The sequence below is a fragment of the Crocodylus porosus genome, unplaced genomic scaffold, assembly GCF_001723895.1.
Source record: "Crocodylus porosus isolate Cpor-Errol unplaced genomic scaffold, CroPor_comp1, whole genome shotgun sequence".
Classification (NCBI taxonomy): Eukaryota; Metazoa; Chordata; order Crocodylia; family Crocodylidae; genus Crocodylus; species Crocodylus porosus.
The window spans coordinates 37,385,286-37,398,151 of record NW_017728915.1 but is presented as its reverse complement, the minus strand read 5'-3'; the positions used below and the strand labels follow the sequence as shown (position 1 = coordinate 37,398,151).

Below are 12,866 nucleotides of genomic sequence, written 5' to 3'. Positions count from 1 at the left end.
ACTTCTGAAAATTTCACCAAAATGCTTTTGAAAATCCCAAACTTCCACCCAGCTCTACTCAGTGTGGGGAAGACGGATAGTGTCCATGGGACACCATAGGATTTCCATCCTGCCGATTTTTCTTGCTATGTTTTCATTCCCGTGTTGAAAATGCCAACAAGCTGCATGTGTGTGCAAATCAGGAGCACAGACCCACGTGCCACTGGCTCCTGGCCTGTGAGAAACAGAGCTGACGGGTGGCACAATCGTGCCGTGTACAAGCGCCCATGGGTGTCAAACTACTGCTTTCCCCCCCTGAGTATTTTCTGGGATTTTCAGCAGAGACTTGCTTCCTTTGAAAAAACCCAGAGGTTTTGGAAAGAGCTGCTCATTAAAATATTTTTTACCAAGCAGAAGGAAATCTCTTGAGCTGTCTAGATGATCCCTTAGGAAATCTTCTGTCTTACTAAGGGGCTGTAACAAGGCGAATTTCCCTTGGAGAGTGGAAGGTGGGAGGGAAATTCACCCCCTTCCTCTCTCGCACCTAATTCAGTGAGTGCTGATACTGAGAATACTGCTGAACCCCTGCAGAGACAGACTTGTAGAGCAGGGCTCTGGGGAGGAAGAGACCCAGAGCACTTATGGCCAGATGCACGTCTGGATGTGGCAGGTGTGAAATCTCCCCTTTCACATGGGACATGTGTGGCGAAAGTCGGTGATTCCCAGCCATAAATCTCATTGTATCGTGCTCTGATATCTGAGCTCAGCTCTTTCCCCAGCCGTCAGCAGGCTGTCATCTGCTTTGGCTTTCCCTGGCTGGGGTTGGCGGTTTCCCGACAAGGGGATGTTTCCAATCAGTTTGGTGGGACCCTACTGCTCCATGCAAACATCTGAAGGAAGCCAAAGTGAAACACAAGCCTCTGAGCCTCGGCTTCCTCCCTCTGCCCCTGCCTCACTGCCTCGCCCACTACTTTTTGGCTGCGTGAGCAAGCAGGAGGCCATGCCCCAGGCCCTGCGCTGGTATCGGGAAGGATACAATGGTGTGCCGGTCTGACGGTGACTTCTGCCGCAGCCTCTCCAGCTTCTCCAGCTGCTTTATCTCGTTGTTACAGACGCTGTTGAACCTCTTGATTTCTGCCTGGAATAGAACAGGCATAGTCTTACCGGGCTGGCTGGCTCTGGGATACCACGGCGGTCCAGTGACGTGGTACTCACCCGTGTCTGCTTGAGACGGACTCCGTACAGCTTCAGCGGCTCGATGACCTTCATTTCCAGCCTCTCTACCTAAGTGGGGAGAGGAAATTCACACATGGGGTGTAGGGAGAATGTGACAAACTCCATCCGAACGCGGATGGGAGTCTTGCGGTCTGGCCGTGGTACTGCTGCTGTGATCAGCCCTGATGCAGGGAACCCATCTCGAGAGATGGTTAGGCACCGATAACTTTTATAGCAGCAACCTCTTAGTAGGACCAGAGAGGAGAGTCGTTTACTCTAGGCCATTAAGCTACAATGGCAGCACATTCACTCCTGGGCTGAGCTGGATTTGAACCCGGCTCTTGTAGGCATGGAAAGCACTGTTAAGCATGACTAGCCCTGGAACCCATAAGGCCCAGCAAGATTTTGGAGCATGGGAAAGGGTTGCAAATTCCTCCCCAGGTGAGTCCAAGGAAAGGTCCCACAATCCCTGGAGAGGGGGAGACTGGGGGTTGCTTGTTTGCTGAGACATGTTCAACCCTAAAGCTCTCCCTGCTTCGCCTGGTTCCTCGCTCAGACGCTGGCAAGGTTCATCGGTGCTGCCCAGATCTCCGCCCTCAGCCCACAAACAGGGAGAGCAGTCGTGGGTTTATCCCTCTTAGGATAGGACGTCAATGGGTGGCCTAGGACAGAAGCAGATGTGTGAGCACTACTGCTTTCTGCCCTGCTACTGGGCTTTGTGTCAGGGTTGCGCGTTTTGGACGGTTCTTACCTCAGCCTGCCGGTAATCCTGCACTTTGGCTAATTCCTCCGCAAAGTTTTTCATGGTGCTTCTCAGCTCTGGGTTTTCTGTGTTGGCATAGTCGAGGAGCTGTTTGACCAGGAGGTCTGACTTGTCCCGGAGCTTAGCAGTCTTCCGGACATAGGAGGCCATCAGCGTGCAGAACTGGCCAAAGTAGTTTTCTGCATTGGCTACTGTGTTCTCCATGATCCTCACTTGGTTATCTCTGGGGAGAGAAGCATATTGGCTTAGCTGGCTATTACCATTGCAATGGCCTTAGCATCAGAAACTGGAGCTGGACGATTTCTCTCTTGCATCAAGAAAACCACGGCTTTGTGTGTCAAGCATGGGGCTCTTGCACGTGCAGATTGGAGAACTGTGCACCCAACTGGTCATTGCACACACATAAATTTAGATCCCTGTTGTCAGTTGACCACCGAATCAGCAAAGTTAGAAATGCAAGAACCCAGTGGATCTCGGCCTCTGGAGAAAAGTGACTTATTTAAGGGCCTGCTCTGGTAGCTGGAAACGTTCAGTGTCAGGCGGCTGGTCCAGGCTGCCTTCCAAATAGTTGGACCAGTTTTCTGGAAGGCATTCGCATGCGGCCCCTCTGCGTGCACTGAGCGATAAGGCCCTGTAAGAAGCTGTGTCGTTGTCTTGAACTTCCAACTTTTGGCAACAGCACGCGACCATTATTCTGTGCGTGTTAAAAGCCTTTGGTTGCCAGACTTAGCTGTAACATGTGGGAGCAAGGTTCTCGTTAGCATGGAGTTGAACTGTTTGGTGCACTGGCTAGGCCTATGCAGTATGGATGGGAAGATACCGATGTCCAGGTCCCCATCTCTTTAAATCAACCCTGTGATGCCTTTGATAGTGATCCCTTGGATACTTAGATATAAACTGAGTAGATAAACTCAAGCTTGTTCCTGCCAGAGCACCCCCCCACCCCACTGCCCAGCCTCTCTGCAAGGATGTAAGCATTGCAATAAGTGAATTAGTTGGTGAAATGGAGTGCCACTCGATTTACAAGTTATGGCGGGGGCCTCGAGTCCAGGGAGGGGTGGCTTAAGTCAAACGAGGGGTTCCTCGAGTCCAAAAAAGTCGAGACTCACTGACCTATATGGTACTGCAGCTGAGACCTGAACCTGAATCCTGATGGTCTCGAGGTAATGGTCTCTCTCACTATACAAGAACTAGGGGTCGCAACATGTAAGTAGTAGGCGGTAAGTTGAAAACGAACAAAAGGGAGTTCTTGTTCACAAAATGTGCAATTTAAGTGTGGGAGTCGCTGCCACCGGATGAGGTGGAAGCTGACTCAGAAAGGGACCGGACACGTTCTGGGAGGAAAGGGGCATCGGTTCTTAGATGGCGTCTTTTCTACCTAAGAAGATCCCCGAAGGAACCTCCTTTTAGGCAAGCCATTAGGAGCTGTGTTAAGCTCCTCTTTGCTCACAGGCATGGTCCTGTGTGGCACCAGTGAGCTCGTGCGGCAATTAGGGACTGTGGTTTTTTTTTAATTGGTTTTTTTGTTTGTTTGTTTTTTTATAAGCCAACAGCTGGAGTCAGGCCCCCCTCCCCAGCTAGAAACCCCGATCCCCAAGCTATCGGTGTTAGACCCTCCTCCAGTCTTTGAAGGACGGGAAAGATCCTGCTGCCAGCAGACCCCATGCCTATTTCCCCCAGCGACTCTGCTCTGAGTTCTGCAGCTGTGCATCACCTAATAAAACCTGCTGATCTCCCTCCCTCTCCATCTCCATCACGTGAGCTTGACACAAAAGACCAGCAGGGCCTTAAATTTCTCTGGTCTTGGCGCTGCAGTTAACTGCCTCCCCCTCCCCTGCGACCCGGTGCTGTGCTGAGAATAAATCATGTTCGTGCAGAGAGGGCTTTCTTGCGTGCTCTCTGCCTTTGGCAGCTCAGGGCTGTGCCTGGACCTTGTGGTCTCACTGCAGCGAAGACTTTGCTGCCCGAGTCTTTCCCATCTCCCCTACTTGGTAGAGCTAGTCATGTTTGCAGTGCGACTTGATTGCATTTAATTCTGGGAGCTTGTTACCAGGAGGGAGTTCAGGGCCCTGCAAGCAAGGGGTGGGCGGAGGGCTTGACACCTGGGAAAAGGTGCAGGGAGCTTAAATGAATGCAGCTTGGCTAAGGAGGAGAGGTGGGGAGCGATGTAACCTGCCTACCGATACGTGCTGATGGAGCTGAAGTACACAGGATGGAACAATTCAGGAACAACCTGCTGACGATCTCGGGTGAAAACCTCGTGGGAATGGAAAGTCAGAGCAGTGATCCTCAACCAGGGGGCCATGAGATCCTTTCAAGCACTGTTAGGTGCGCAACCGAGACTTTCAGTCAGGAATCCCTGCTGTTCAAGACCAGGCTGACCTGTTTTTTTGCAGCAGAAGAATTATTCTGTTGTTTTTGTCGGGTCAAAAAACAAATGAAAACAAGGAGCTGGCATTTTCCAAAGGATCAAGGGGTGCCTTGAGCCTAAAAAGGTTGAAAACCACTGAGTTAGAGACCTGCGTGCTGCCAGGCTGAAGGTGAAGTGTTTTCCTGAAGGAGCTAGTGGAAAGCCTGGACAGAGTGCTAGCCAGGCTAGGGGAGCACTGGTGGGATGGTAGAGGACAAGTCATCTGTCCCCAACCTCTGCCTGGCTCTGCTTCCCTGAAAACACTGCTTTTTTTGTGTTTTAAAGTGAGGCTGTCTCATAGGGCCTGTCTCAGGGGTCTCCTACAAGCCGTAGTGGGAGAGGACGGTGTCTCAAGCGGGGTTTCTTTTCCCCATCCCACATCGCAGGTCAAAGAATAAAATGCCAGTTAGCTTTTTCTTGTGGGGAACTTTATAATGTTCCCCTGTTTCCCGCACGCTCCTGGGACAGCGTCAGACTTGGAAAATAAAGCCAGCAGAAGAATAGGAAATACTTGTGGGCCTTATCTGGTGTTTAGAAAAGAATCAATAATGTTGCAGTAACCGGCGACTGCTCCCCGAGCCCTCTTTGGTTTGCAGATTTAGCCAAACCAGACCGTTCTGGGCCACGTGAAACTCCCTGGCGGGACATTTTCCTTTGGGTTAAAATACCCATCTTTTCCACCCCCATTAGGGGTCTGGATAAGGTTTCTGGGTCACAGGTGCAAGGTGCCTGAGAGCCCTCCCCCTGTGAGCACTGAGAAAGAGGAGCCAGTCCCTAGCCACGATGCTCTCGCTAGCTGTAAATTGTGAATTAGCCTAACGAGGGAGGAGGCAATGAGATGCAGCAGTAGGCACCGTGCAGCCTAGCCTGAACTGTCTCTGGCCAGCAGGAGGGACCTGACCCTGTCTCAGCCCTCATCTGCCTTCCAGGGATGGGTTTCGCTAACCTTTTGGCTCTCATCAAGTGTCTCGGTGGGGACATCCAAATCCCAAGACCTTGCCGGCTTGGACCTGCATGTAGGATGCCTGCTAGTGAGTTTAGGAGCATCTGAAGTCCCAGAGTGAGAGCCTGGGATGGAGGATGCTCGCTAGTCGTAGTGCCGTACATGGTGTTTAGAGCATTTGAGTTCTGCCTGCTCAATCGATACGGTTTTTGGAACAATTGCGTTCTGCTCAATCGATATGAATTGGACCCGATTTAGCTGATTTGACCTGGAACGCAAAATATATTCATTAAAAAAAAAAAAATCTGCCTTCTGGGGAGGGAGAAAGAGGCATCTTTTCTAGGTCCTCCCCCTTTGGCAGCGAAGCCGGGGGAGGAAGGAAGTTGCAGCCAAACTCCTCCTGCCTGGGGATCTCTGGGGACCGAGTGTTTTCTCTTCCTTGAGGCCCTGCAGAGCCTACGGCAGGATCTTGGCGCTAGTCCTGCTGCAAAACGCATGGATCCGGCACAGGCCACATTACATTTGACAGGCTCACAGCTCCAGCAGATGCAGCACTTCTCATGCTGCTGCTTTCCACGTTTCTCAACGGGGGGATGTAGATGGGAGACATCACCTCCACCTCATGCCCTCAAAGCCGAGAGGACAATACGAAGGGCTGCTTTTGCAGCCCGAAGTGTGAGCCCTGTGCCCATGCAGGGCTGCTTTGTCCCCTCGGATGCAGGACCTGGCCTCCCTGGTGCAGTCGCTGGTGTGCGCATCTGCAGGCAGTGCCAGCTGAGCCAGCACGACTGCCGCAGCGTTGGGGCGTAGCAGGGACCAGCGGTGCAAGCAGCTGCTGAGCTGTGCCAAGCCACCGCTGGGCCCTTTGGCCAGCAGCCTGGCGGGGATGCACAAAACCTCGAGCAAAACGGTCGCTCCTTTCCAGCTGGGGTCTCTCGAGGAGCTGACGGCTACAGGCAGCTCCTGACTCTGACGCTCATAATAATCCCTTGGATCTTTCTGGTAGAGGAGCAGCTGGGATTAAACACCCCTGCCCCCTTGTCTTGTTCATGCAAACTCGCCATCACCATCACCTACACCCACGATATCCCTTCTTGGCCTGTATGTAAATGCCCACCTCCAGGGACACTTTCTTGGCACTTAGGGCACCTCTAGAGCACTGTTGTTGGCGCTAAGCAGCCCTTTCTGGCGCTGGCTTTCCAGGCGGGTCCTTGCAGTGTGCAAAGCAGCCGTGCTTGTACCCACGGTGCAGAAGGGAAGGTTTGACGTGACTTGGATCGGGGTGGGGGGGTCTCGCCGCTGGGGCCTGAGCCCGGCTGCCCCCTCGCTTCACCCAAGACAGGCGGGTGAGATGAGGGGGGCAAGGCAAGCATGCCTGCCAGCGGCTCGCGCCTTACCTGGAGAGGACGACGTTCATGGCTGCGGGGCTGGGCAGGCAGGCACGGCTGCTCCCTTGGCTGAGGCTCCGGGTTGGTATGGAAACCCTGCCAACACAGCGCGGGCGGCGGGGTGGAGCCCGTCGAGGGTTTCCCGGGGGAACTGGGCCCCTGCGGTCTCCCTGCCCATCCTGCCGCTGCTTTCCGTCTCGCCCTGTTCACCTGCTAGCTCCCGCTCTGCTGCCGTGCACCCTTCCCCAGCCCACGAGCATCCTCCCTGCCCTGGAGGGGGCTGTGCTGCCGGGCAGGGGAACGAAGGGGGAGAGGCACTCCTTGCTGAGCTCTGCAGGAGGCCAGTGCGCCTGTTTCTTCCTGGCTCCCCATTCAAGACACCTGCCGCCCTGCCTGCGCTTCAAGGGGAGGCCTCCCATGAGGGCCAGCTCGCGCCTTTCTGCCACCCACCCGGGGCCGCAGCGATCAAGGGGCTCCCTCCACATCCCTGCTCTGCTCTGAGAAGTGAGCTGGGTGCCCTGTTGCTGCTTACCTGCCTTGCCCACGTTGCCTTTCTCTAGCACAGCCCCCGCCCGGGAGGGGCTGCGGTCCGCGCCGCGGCATTGCAGGGTGCATCGAAACGGCGCGGCCAAGCCGCCGTGCCCCACCGAGGAGCAGAAGGGGGTCTTGTCCCCCCCTCTGCAGTGCCCTGGGGCTCCTCCTTGCCAGCATCTTGCAAGCCCAGGGGGCATTTCTGCCTCCCCAAGGACTATTCGGGCTCGCCTCCGTACAATATTGGCTCCTTGCAGGTCTGGACCTGACTATGGGACCAGACAAGTCCCCAGGCATCCAGGTTGGCGATTCTCCCTGCCTTCTGTCCTTTGCTTTGCCTGGCTGTAGTTTGGGCCCCATTCCAGAGGTCTAGCTCTCCCGGCGTGCGTTGCCCGGATTTTAAACCCAGAAAATACTGCGCAAGTCTGGCCGGCACCGCGCAGCCTGGGGAGTGCTGCCCAGCTACTGCTGCCCCTTGTTCCTGGCTGCAATGCAGCACGTCTGCTTTTTGGAAAGCTCGGCGTAGAGATGCCTACCAGTGGTGGATTCGTGAGCTCCCCAGGGAGGGCCTGTTCCCTTGGTTAATCCCCTTTCTGAGTGGGTCGGAGGGGCACCTTTGCTCCCGGAGAGCTAATCCCCGCCAAGGTGCTTCGTCTGGGGAGACGAGGGACAGAGGGTGAAACGGGTGTCTTGGTGTCGGGGCTCTTCTCCCAGCCTCGCGGTGCTTTGGGATGCTCCGGGGAGGTGGGGGAAAGCCCTTCTCTCCCCATCGCCGGGGCCCAGAGCGGAGAGGTCTGCGCCGCGCGCCGGTGCGTGCACGTTCCAGCCGGGCATGTGCAGCCTGCTGCCCGCGGCCTGGGCTCTCGCTCACTGTCTGCCGAAGGATTAAGTCTAATCTAAATTCAATATCTTCTGCAGAGACAGAAGCTGAAGAATGGGCTCTTTTTTCCCCCTTCCCTCTCTCCCCTGCTGCTTGGAGCGGCTCACACGCCATTAGTTATACTCCTCTGGAAGATCGTTAGCGAGAGGCGGCTTCTTGCTGTCTCCCTTTATCCTGCTCCAGGGGATGGAGTCTGATTTAGTAGCCGGAGGGCCAGGAAGGATAGCCTTGCGGTCGCGGCACAGGATTAATTCTCTGCTCTGTGCTGTGCTCGAGGCCAGATTAGATCATCACCGTGGTGCCTCTTGGCCTTGAAACTGCTGTCAAGCAGTCCGGGGGTCTGGGTTTCATCCCTGGCTTGGCTGAGGCTTCCCTGCATGACGCAAGCCAGAGGCCCAGGTTTTCCCTTCTGTAAAATGGGAATAAGGCTGCTCCGGTCTCAGGGTGTTTGAGGCTTCCCTGAGTGTTGGCAAAGAGCCTGCAGGTCTGCGAGGAAGGACAGCCCCCAGAGCTAGGCCACCAGGACGGCCCCAGATGCCGGGGGAATGGGATGTGCGGGTTGTTTGGCTCCCTTCCTGCCCCCTCCCTTGCAGGCTCGGCTCCCAGGCTCACGCAGGCCAGAGGGCTCCAGGCCCTCTTTGCTCTAATAGACCGAGCAGAGACCATGCATCTGTCTGAGCCCTGCAGAGCCGGAGGGGGAGTGCAGGCTCGTGGCGGAGGCAACAGCCTCACCCAGGAGACTCGCACTCGCTTCCTCGCTCAACCACAGATTCCCCTGGGATCTGGGCACAACCCTCTGCCCCCTGCTCCCCACTATCCCCTGTCTAACCAGCCCGTGGGGTGGGGGCTGTTCCTAGCCGTGGGGATGCACAGGGCCTGGCAGCATTGGTTGGGCTTGGAGCAATTGGGTCTACGGCAAAGCATTTTGCGGCGGTGGGAATTCCTCCCCCATCCCCATCTCGAGGGACTTTTGGGGAAGACGTGGGCTTCAGGTGAGCGCAGCGCTGGCTCCAGCGACTGCAAGTGGCAACCATCTGCAGCCAGGAGTCGGGGAGGCTTCTCCTTCCAGCTCTTGCTGTTTGGACCTTTCTAGCAATTTGCAAAGCCAGCTGAGCCCTTGGCAAAGGCAAAGGCTGCTGCAGATGTACCAGCGCGCTGGTGCCTGGCAGGGGCTGCGGCTACCTGTGCACGCGTGCGCCTACACATGTGCACACCCATATGTATGAATGCACCCACACGCAAACACATACACATACCTGCACCCACACGCACAGGCATGTATATGTCCACATGCATGCGCCCCACACGTGCACATACCCGTACATGCCCACAAACATACATGTACACACCCACATCATGTACCCACACACAAACACATGCGTGCACACATGCACTCACTCTCATGCACCTGCACACACATGCACGTACACACCCACATGCATGCACCCACACATATGCAACCCCCCCCCCCATGCTATGACTCCAGTCCCCATACTATATGTACCAGGCCGTGGGTTTTGTTTTCTGATTTTTGGCTTCAGAGTCCTATCTGGTTCCAAGGACTGCGCCGAATGGTTTGAAAGAGGAGAAATGGGGGTGATGGAAGAAGCCTCGTGCTGGGGCGCAGAATCTGTGGTGTATCTGTGGGGACCCCTGCGTGGGTCGTGGGTGGGGGCTGGCAGGTGTAGGGCGGTGCCCTGCTGAAGCCGGCGGGTCCACTTGCTGCTCAGGCCCCTTCTGAGCTGGCCTCGCAGTCTCCTTTCCAGGCATTGGCACGGACGCAGCAGGCAGAGCAAGCCCGACAGCGTCTGCCCACTGCAGGGACATGCCCCCGTGGTGCTGTCCAGCTGGCCTGTTACCCCACAGGGCATGAGAAGCCCTGAGCTTGGGTGGTGCTTTGCTTTTGGCAGCACCCCGCACTGCGCCTTCCCCTCCTGCCCATGTGTACCGTGGCTTTCCCGCGCCCCGGGACGTGGATGAACAGGCTCCGAGGGCCTCTGAGCTGGGTCCCCCGCTTTGTCTAGGGGGCAGGGATGCTTTCTCCGCATCCGAGTGCATGTGCAGGGCCTCGGGCACCGGTCTCTGCCCCTGGTCCCAGTAGAGGGCAATAGAGAACTGTGCAAGCCGCCGGCACGCGCATCGGCAGAGACGAGATATCTGCAGCGCGCTGATTTGAGCCAAAGGACTTGAACCCAGGGCTTGGCGGCAAATGCTTGCACATCTCATGACCGAGCGTCTGAGCTGCCCGGCAGGGTTAAGCAGCCATAAATGCACCTGGCACCGGTCAACGCTGGGGTGGTTGCTGACCTGACCGCCAGCCCGGGCACAGCTGTCCGGTCGCTGTCTGGCTAGGAAAGGGGTGTGCTGTCCCCTTGGTGGCTGGGGCAGGAAGAAGGGCGCCTGGATTTGCGAATCCAGCCCCTTTTGCAGCCAGGATGGGGACCTGTCCAGGGGCTTACCCCCAGCTTGCGCACTGCTGCTCTGCGTGGCTGGCAGGCCGGCTTCCCCATGCAGTGGAGAAGACCGGCATGTGTGTCCGTCTGAGCATCTCCTGGCCCCGCTCGGCTGGCTCTCAGCTTCACGGCGTGGCCCTGCTGCCGCGCTCGGTTTCAGGTTCTCCTCCGGCGGCTGAGTCTGCCCTCGGGGGAGCAGGAGCTCTCGGGCAGCGAGTAGCTCCTGCTGAACAGCGCGGTTGGGCGGGGAGCCTGCTGTCACGCTCTGGTTCCTATTAAAGCATGCCAGCATGCGCAGCCAGGAGCAGGGGCTGCCTTCGCCCTGAGTTCGCTGCCCCGGCTTCCCCGGCGTGCTTGCTGCAGGTCCAGTGCAGCTGGCAGAGTCCTGCTGTGACTTCTGCATGCGGCCTGGTGGAGCTTTGCCCCGCGAAGCCAGCAGTTACTCAGCCTCTCTGTGCGAGCTGGGTTGTATGCACGGGGTGACAGCAACCCGCGGGCACCCAGCAAGCTTCCAGGGGCACTGCTCTGGTTTTAATAGAGCGGCCGCTTGGGGCAAAGCGTGGTCCTGGCAAGTGGACCAGCCGGCTTCAGGCAAGAAAAGTTTACTGCCTGCTCAGCCCCAGCCCTGCCGGGGGTCTGGCACGGGTCTCGGCGGTGCCTGCTTGGGAAGCTGGGACTCGGCTCCTGGGGCTTCGGCTTGCAGCTCTTTAGTTGCATCTGTGCGGCTGTGGCCCTGGAGGGAGGAGGCTTTGCTGACTGCCTCCCCACGTCGTGCACTGAGTCATGCCCGGGTGTACAGGCGCCTGGCACTGCTGTGTCTGCTTGCAGTTCCCAGGGATGCTTTCCCAGCTCCTGGCTGCCTCGGCCTCCGTCCCCGGGGACCGAGCAGGAAGGGCGTGGGGAGGGCTGGCAGGGCACAGATCCGTGGCTGCTTTCCTGCTCTGCTGATGGCGGCTTTGCAGGGCACTAGCGCGCCTGGGTGATGCCAACGCTGTACCCCAGCCAGGCAAACCCCAAGTGAATCCCAATTCTGGCACCCGAATCCTGCGATTGGAAATGCAGAAGTGTCTTTGGGTGTCTGAGCCACTGGGTGTTTTCAAGCTCTTTTTTTTCTGCAGCCAGTAGAGACAGGATTTTCCCCCTCCTCTTTCCAGTGAGATTCGTGCAGCGATCACAGGAGTCTGGGAGCAGGGGCAGCCTCGCAGCCCTTCTGGATTCGGCGTGGGGGGCCGCCTCTGCCTGTCTTCTGGCCTGGGAACACAGGACAGCTCTCGCGCCTCGCCTCTATGGGGGCGCAGGGTCTGGGATGGAGGCGGCGGGGCCCTGGAGTTTGGGTCAGTTCGGGTCCAGGCAGAACCAGGTTTCTGTACGTGCAGATGCAGCGCTGCAGCCGAGAGCCGGGCCGCTGCAGGGACAAGCAGGCCCAGGGCCAACACAACTGCACCGCTGTGCTGGGTGGTTTCGGGGTTGGTGCATTTGACAGCCACCTGCTAGGACGCCGGGCTGGGTCTTTCTGCCCCTTCCAGCAACTAAAGCATGGTGGTGGCTTGAGTCACCTTCCACCTGCCCAGTTTGCTGGGACTTGCATCTCCAGCTGTTAAACGCAGCTTCATACCTGGCCCAGTTGCACACGCGTCCTGCTCACGAGACCCAGGAGGGCACCATTGCGGCCTCTTTGCACGTGCACGTGAGGCGGTTGCTGGTTCAGATGAAACATGGTCCATCTCTTGTTTACAGCCAGCTTTTTTTTTGGCATCTGGGATATCTGCGCACGTCCCGGCGGCTGATGAGTGTTGATTCTCCATTCAATTTCCCTCGCCCAAAACCGTCCCGTTGCCTTTCCCTCCCCGCTCCTCCTCCCCTTTCACAGATCAAAAAAGCATTGTCAGCCGCGGCAAAATATTTAAGAAATATATTAATCCCGATGCTCGCGGCACTTAAAAAAATTGTGTTTAAACAAACTCCAAATCGTGCATTAAAGCAAACACAGCTGTTTAATTACAGGCTGCATTTCAAGCAGCCGATAGCACGTGGGTGCTAGGGGCTGCGTATCCATTGCGTATTGGGTCTGGCTTTCTCCCGCCTCCTCCTTTTGGTTGTTGGGTTTGATTTTTGTTTTCTGTTGTTTCACCCCCCCAAGTATCCACGAACAAGAGTTTTTTGCTGTGGCTGTTTGGGGAATAGGAGCAAACTGGGCCCGTCTCATCCTCCCCTTGGCAGCCCAGCATGCTAAAAATCTGTTTGTGTTTCTCCCTTTGTGCTCTGCTTTATGGGGCTTTCTCTCCTCCGCCCTGAAGGAGCGGA

General features: G+C 56.7%; 1 protein-coding gene across 2 annotated transcripts in view; it reads right to left on the bottom strand.

Moving 5' to 3' along the window:
- Positions 1–12,530, bottom strand: part of FAM92B (family with sequence similarity 92 member B) — a 20,932-nt gene extending 8,402 nt beyond the window's left edge. The window contains exons 1-4 of one of the 2 annotated variants that reach the window (XM_019535982.1): positions 12,126–12,530; positions 1,946–2,180; positions 1,195–1,263; positions 1,016–1,117 (exon numbers count right to left, since the gene is read on the bottom strand). In XM_019535982.1, the coding sequence (XP_019391527.1) occupies positions 1,016–1,117; positions 1,195–1,263; positions 1,946–2,180; positions 12,126–12,367 (648 nt within the window). In that variant the 5' untranslated portion in view covers positions 12,368–12,530. Of the gene's footprint in view, positions 1–1,015; positions 1,118–1,194; positions 1,264–1,945; positions 2,181–6,707; positions 6,738–12,125 lie in introns of those variants that run through there. The other variant, XM_019535983.1, reaches the window with a different exon arrangement.
- Between the last annotated feature and the right edge of the window lie 336 nt (positions 12,531–12,866).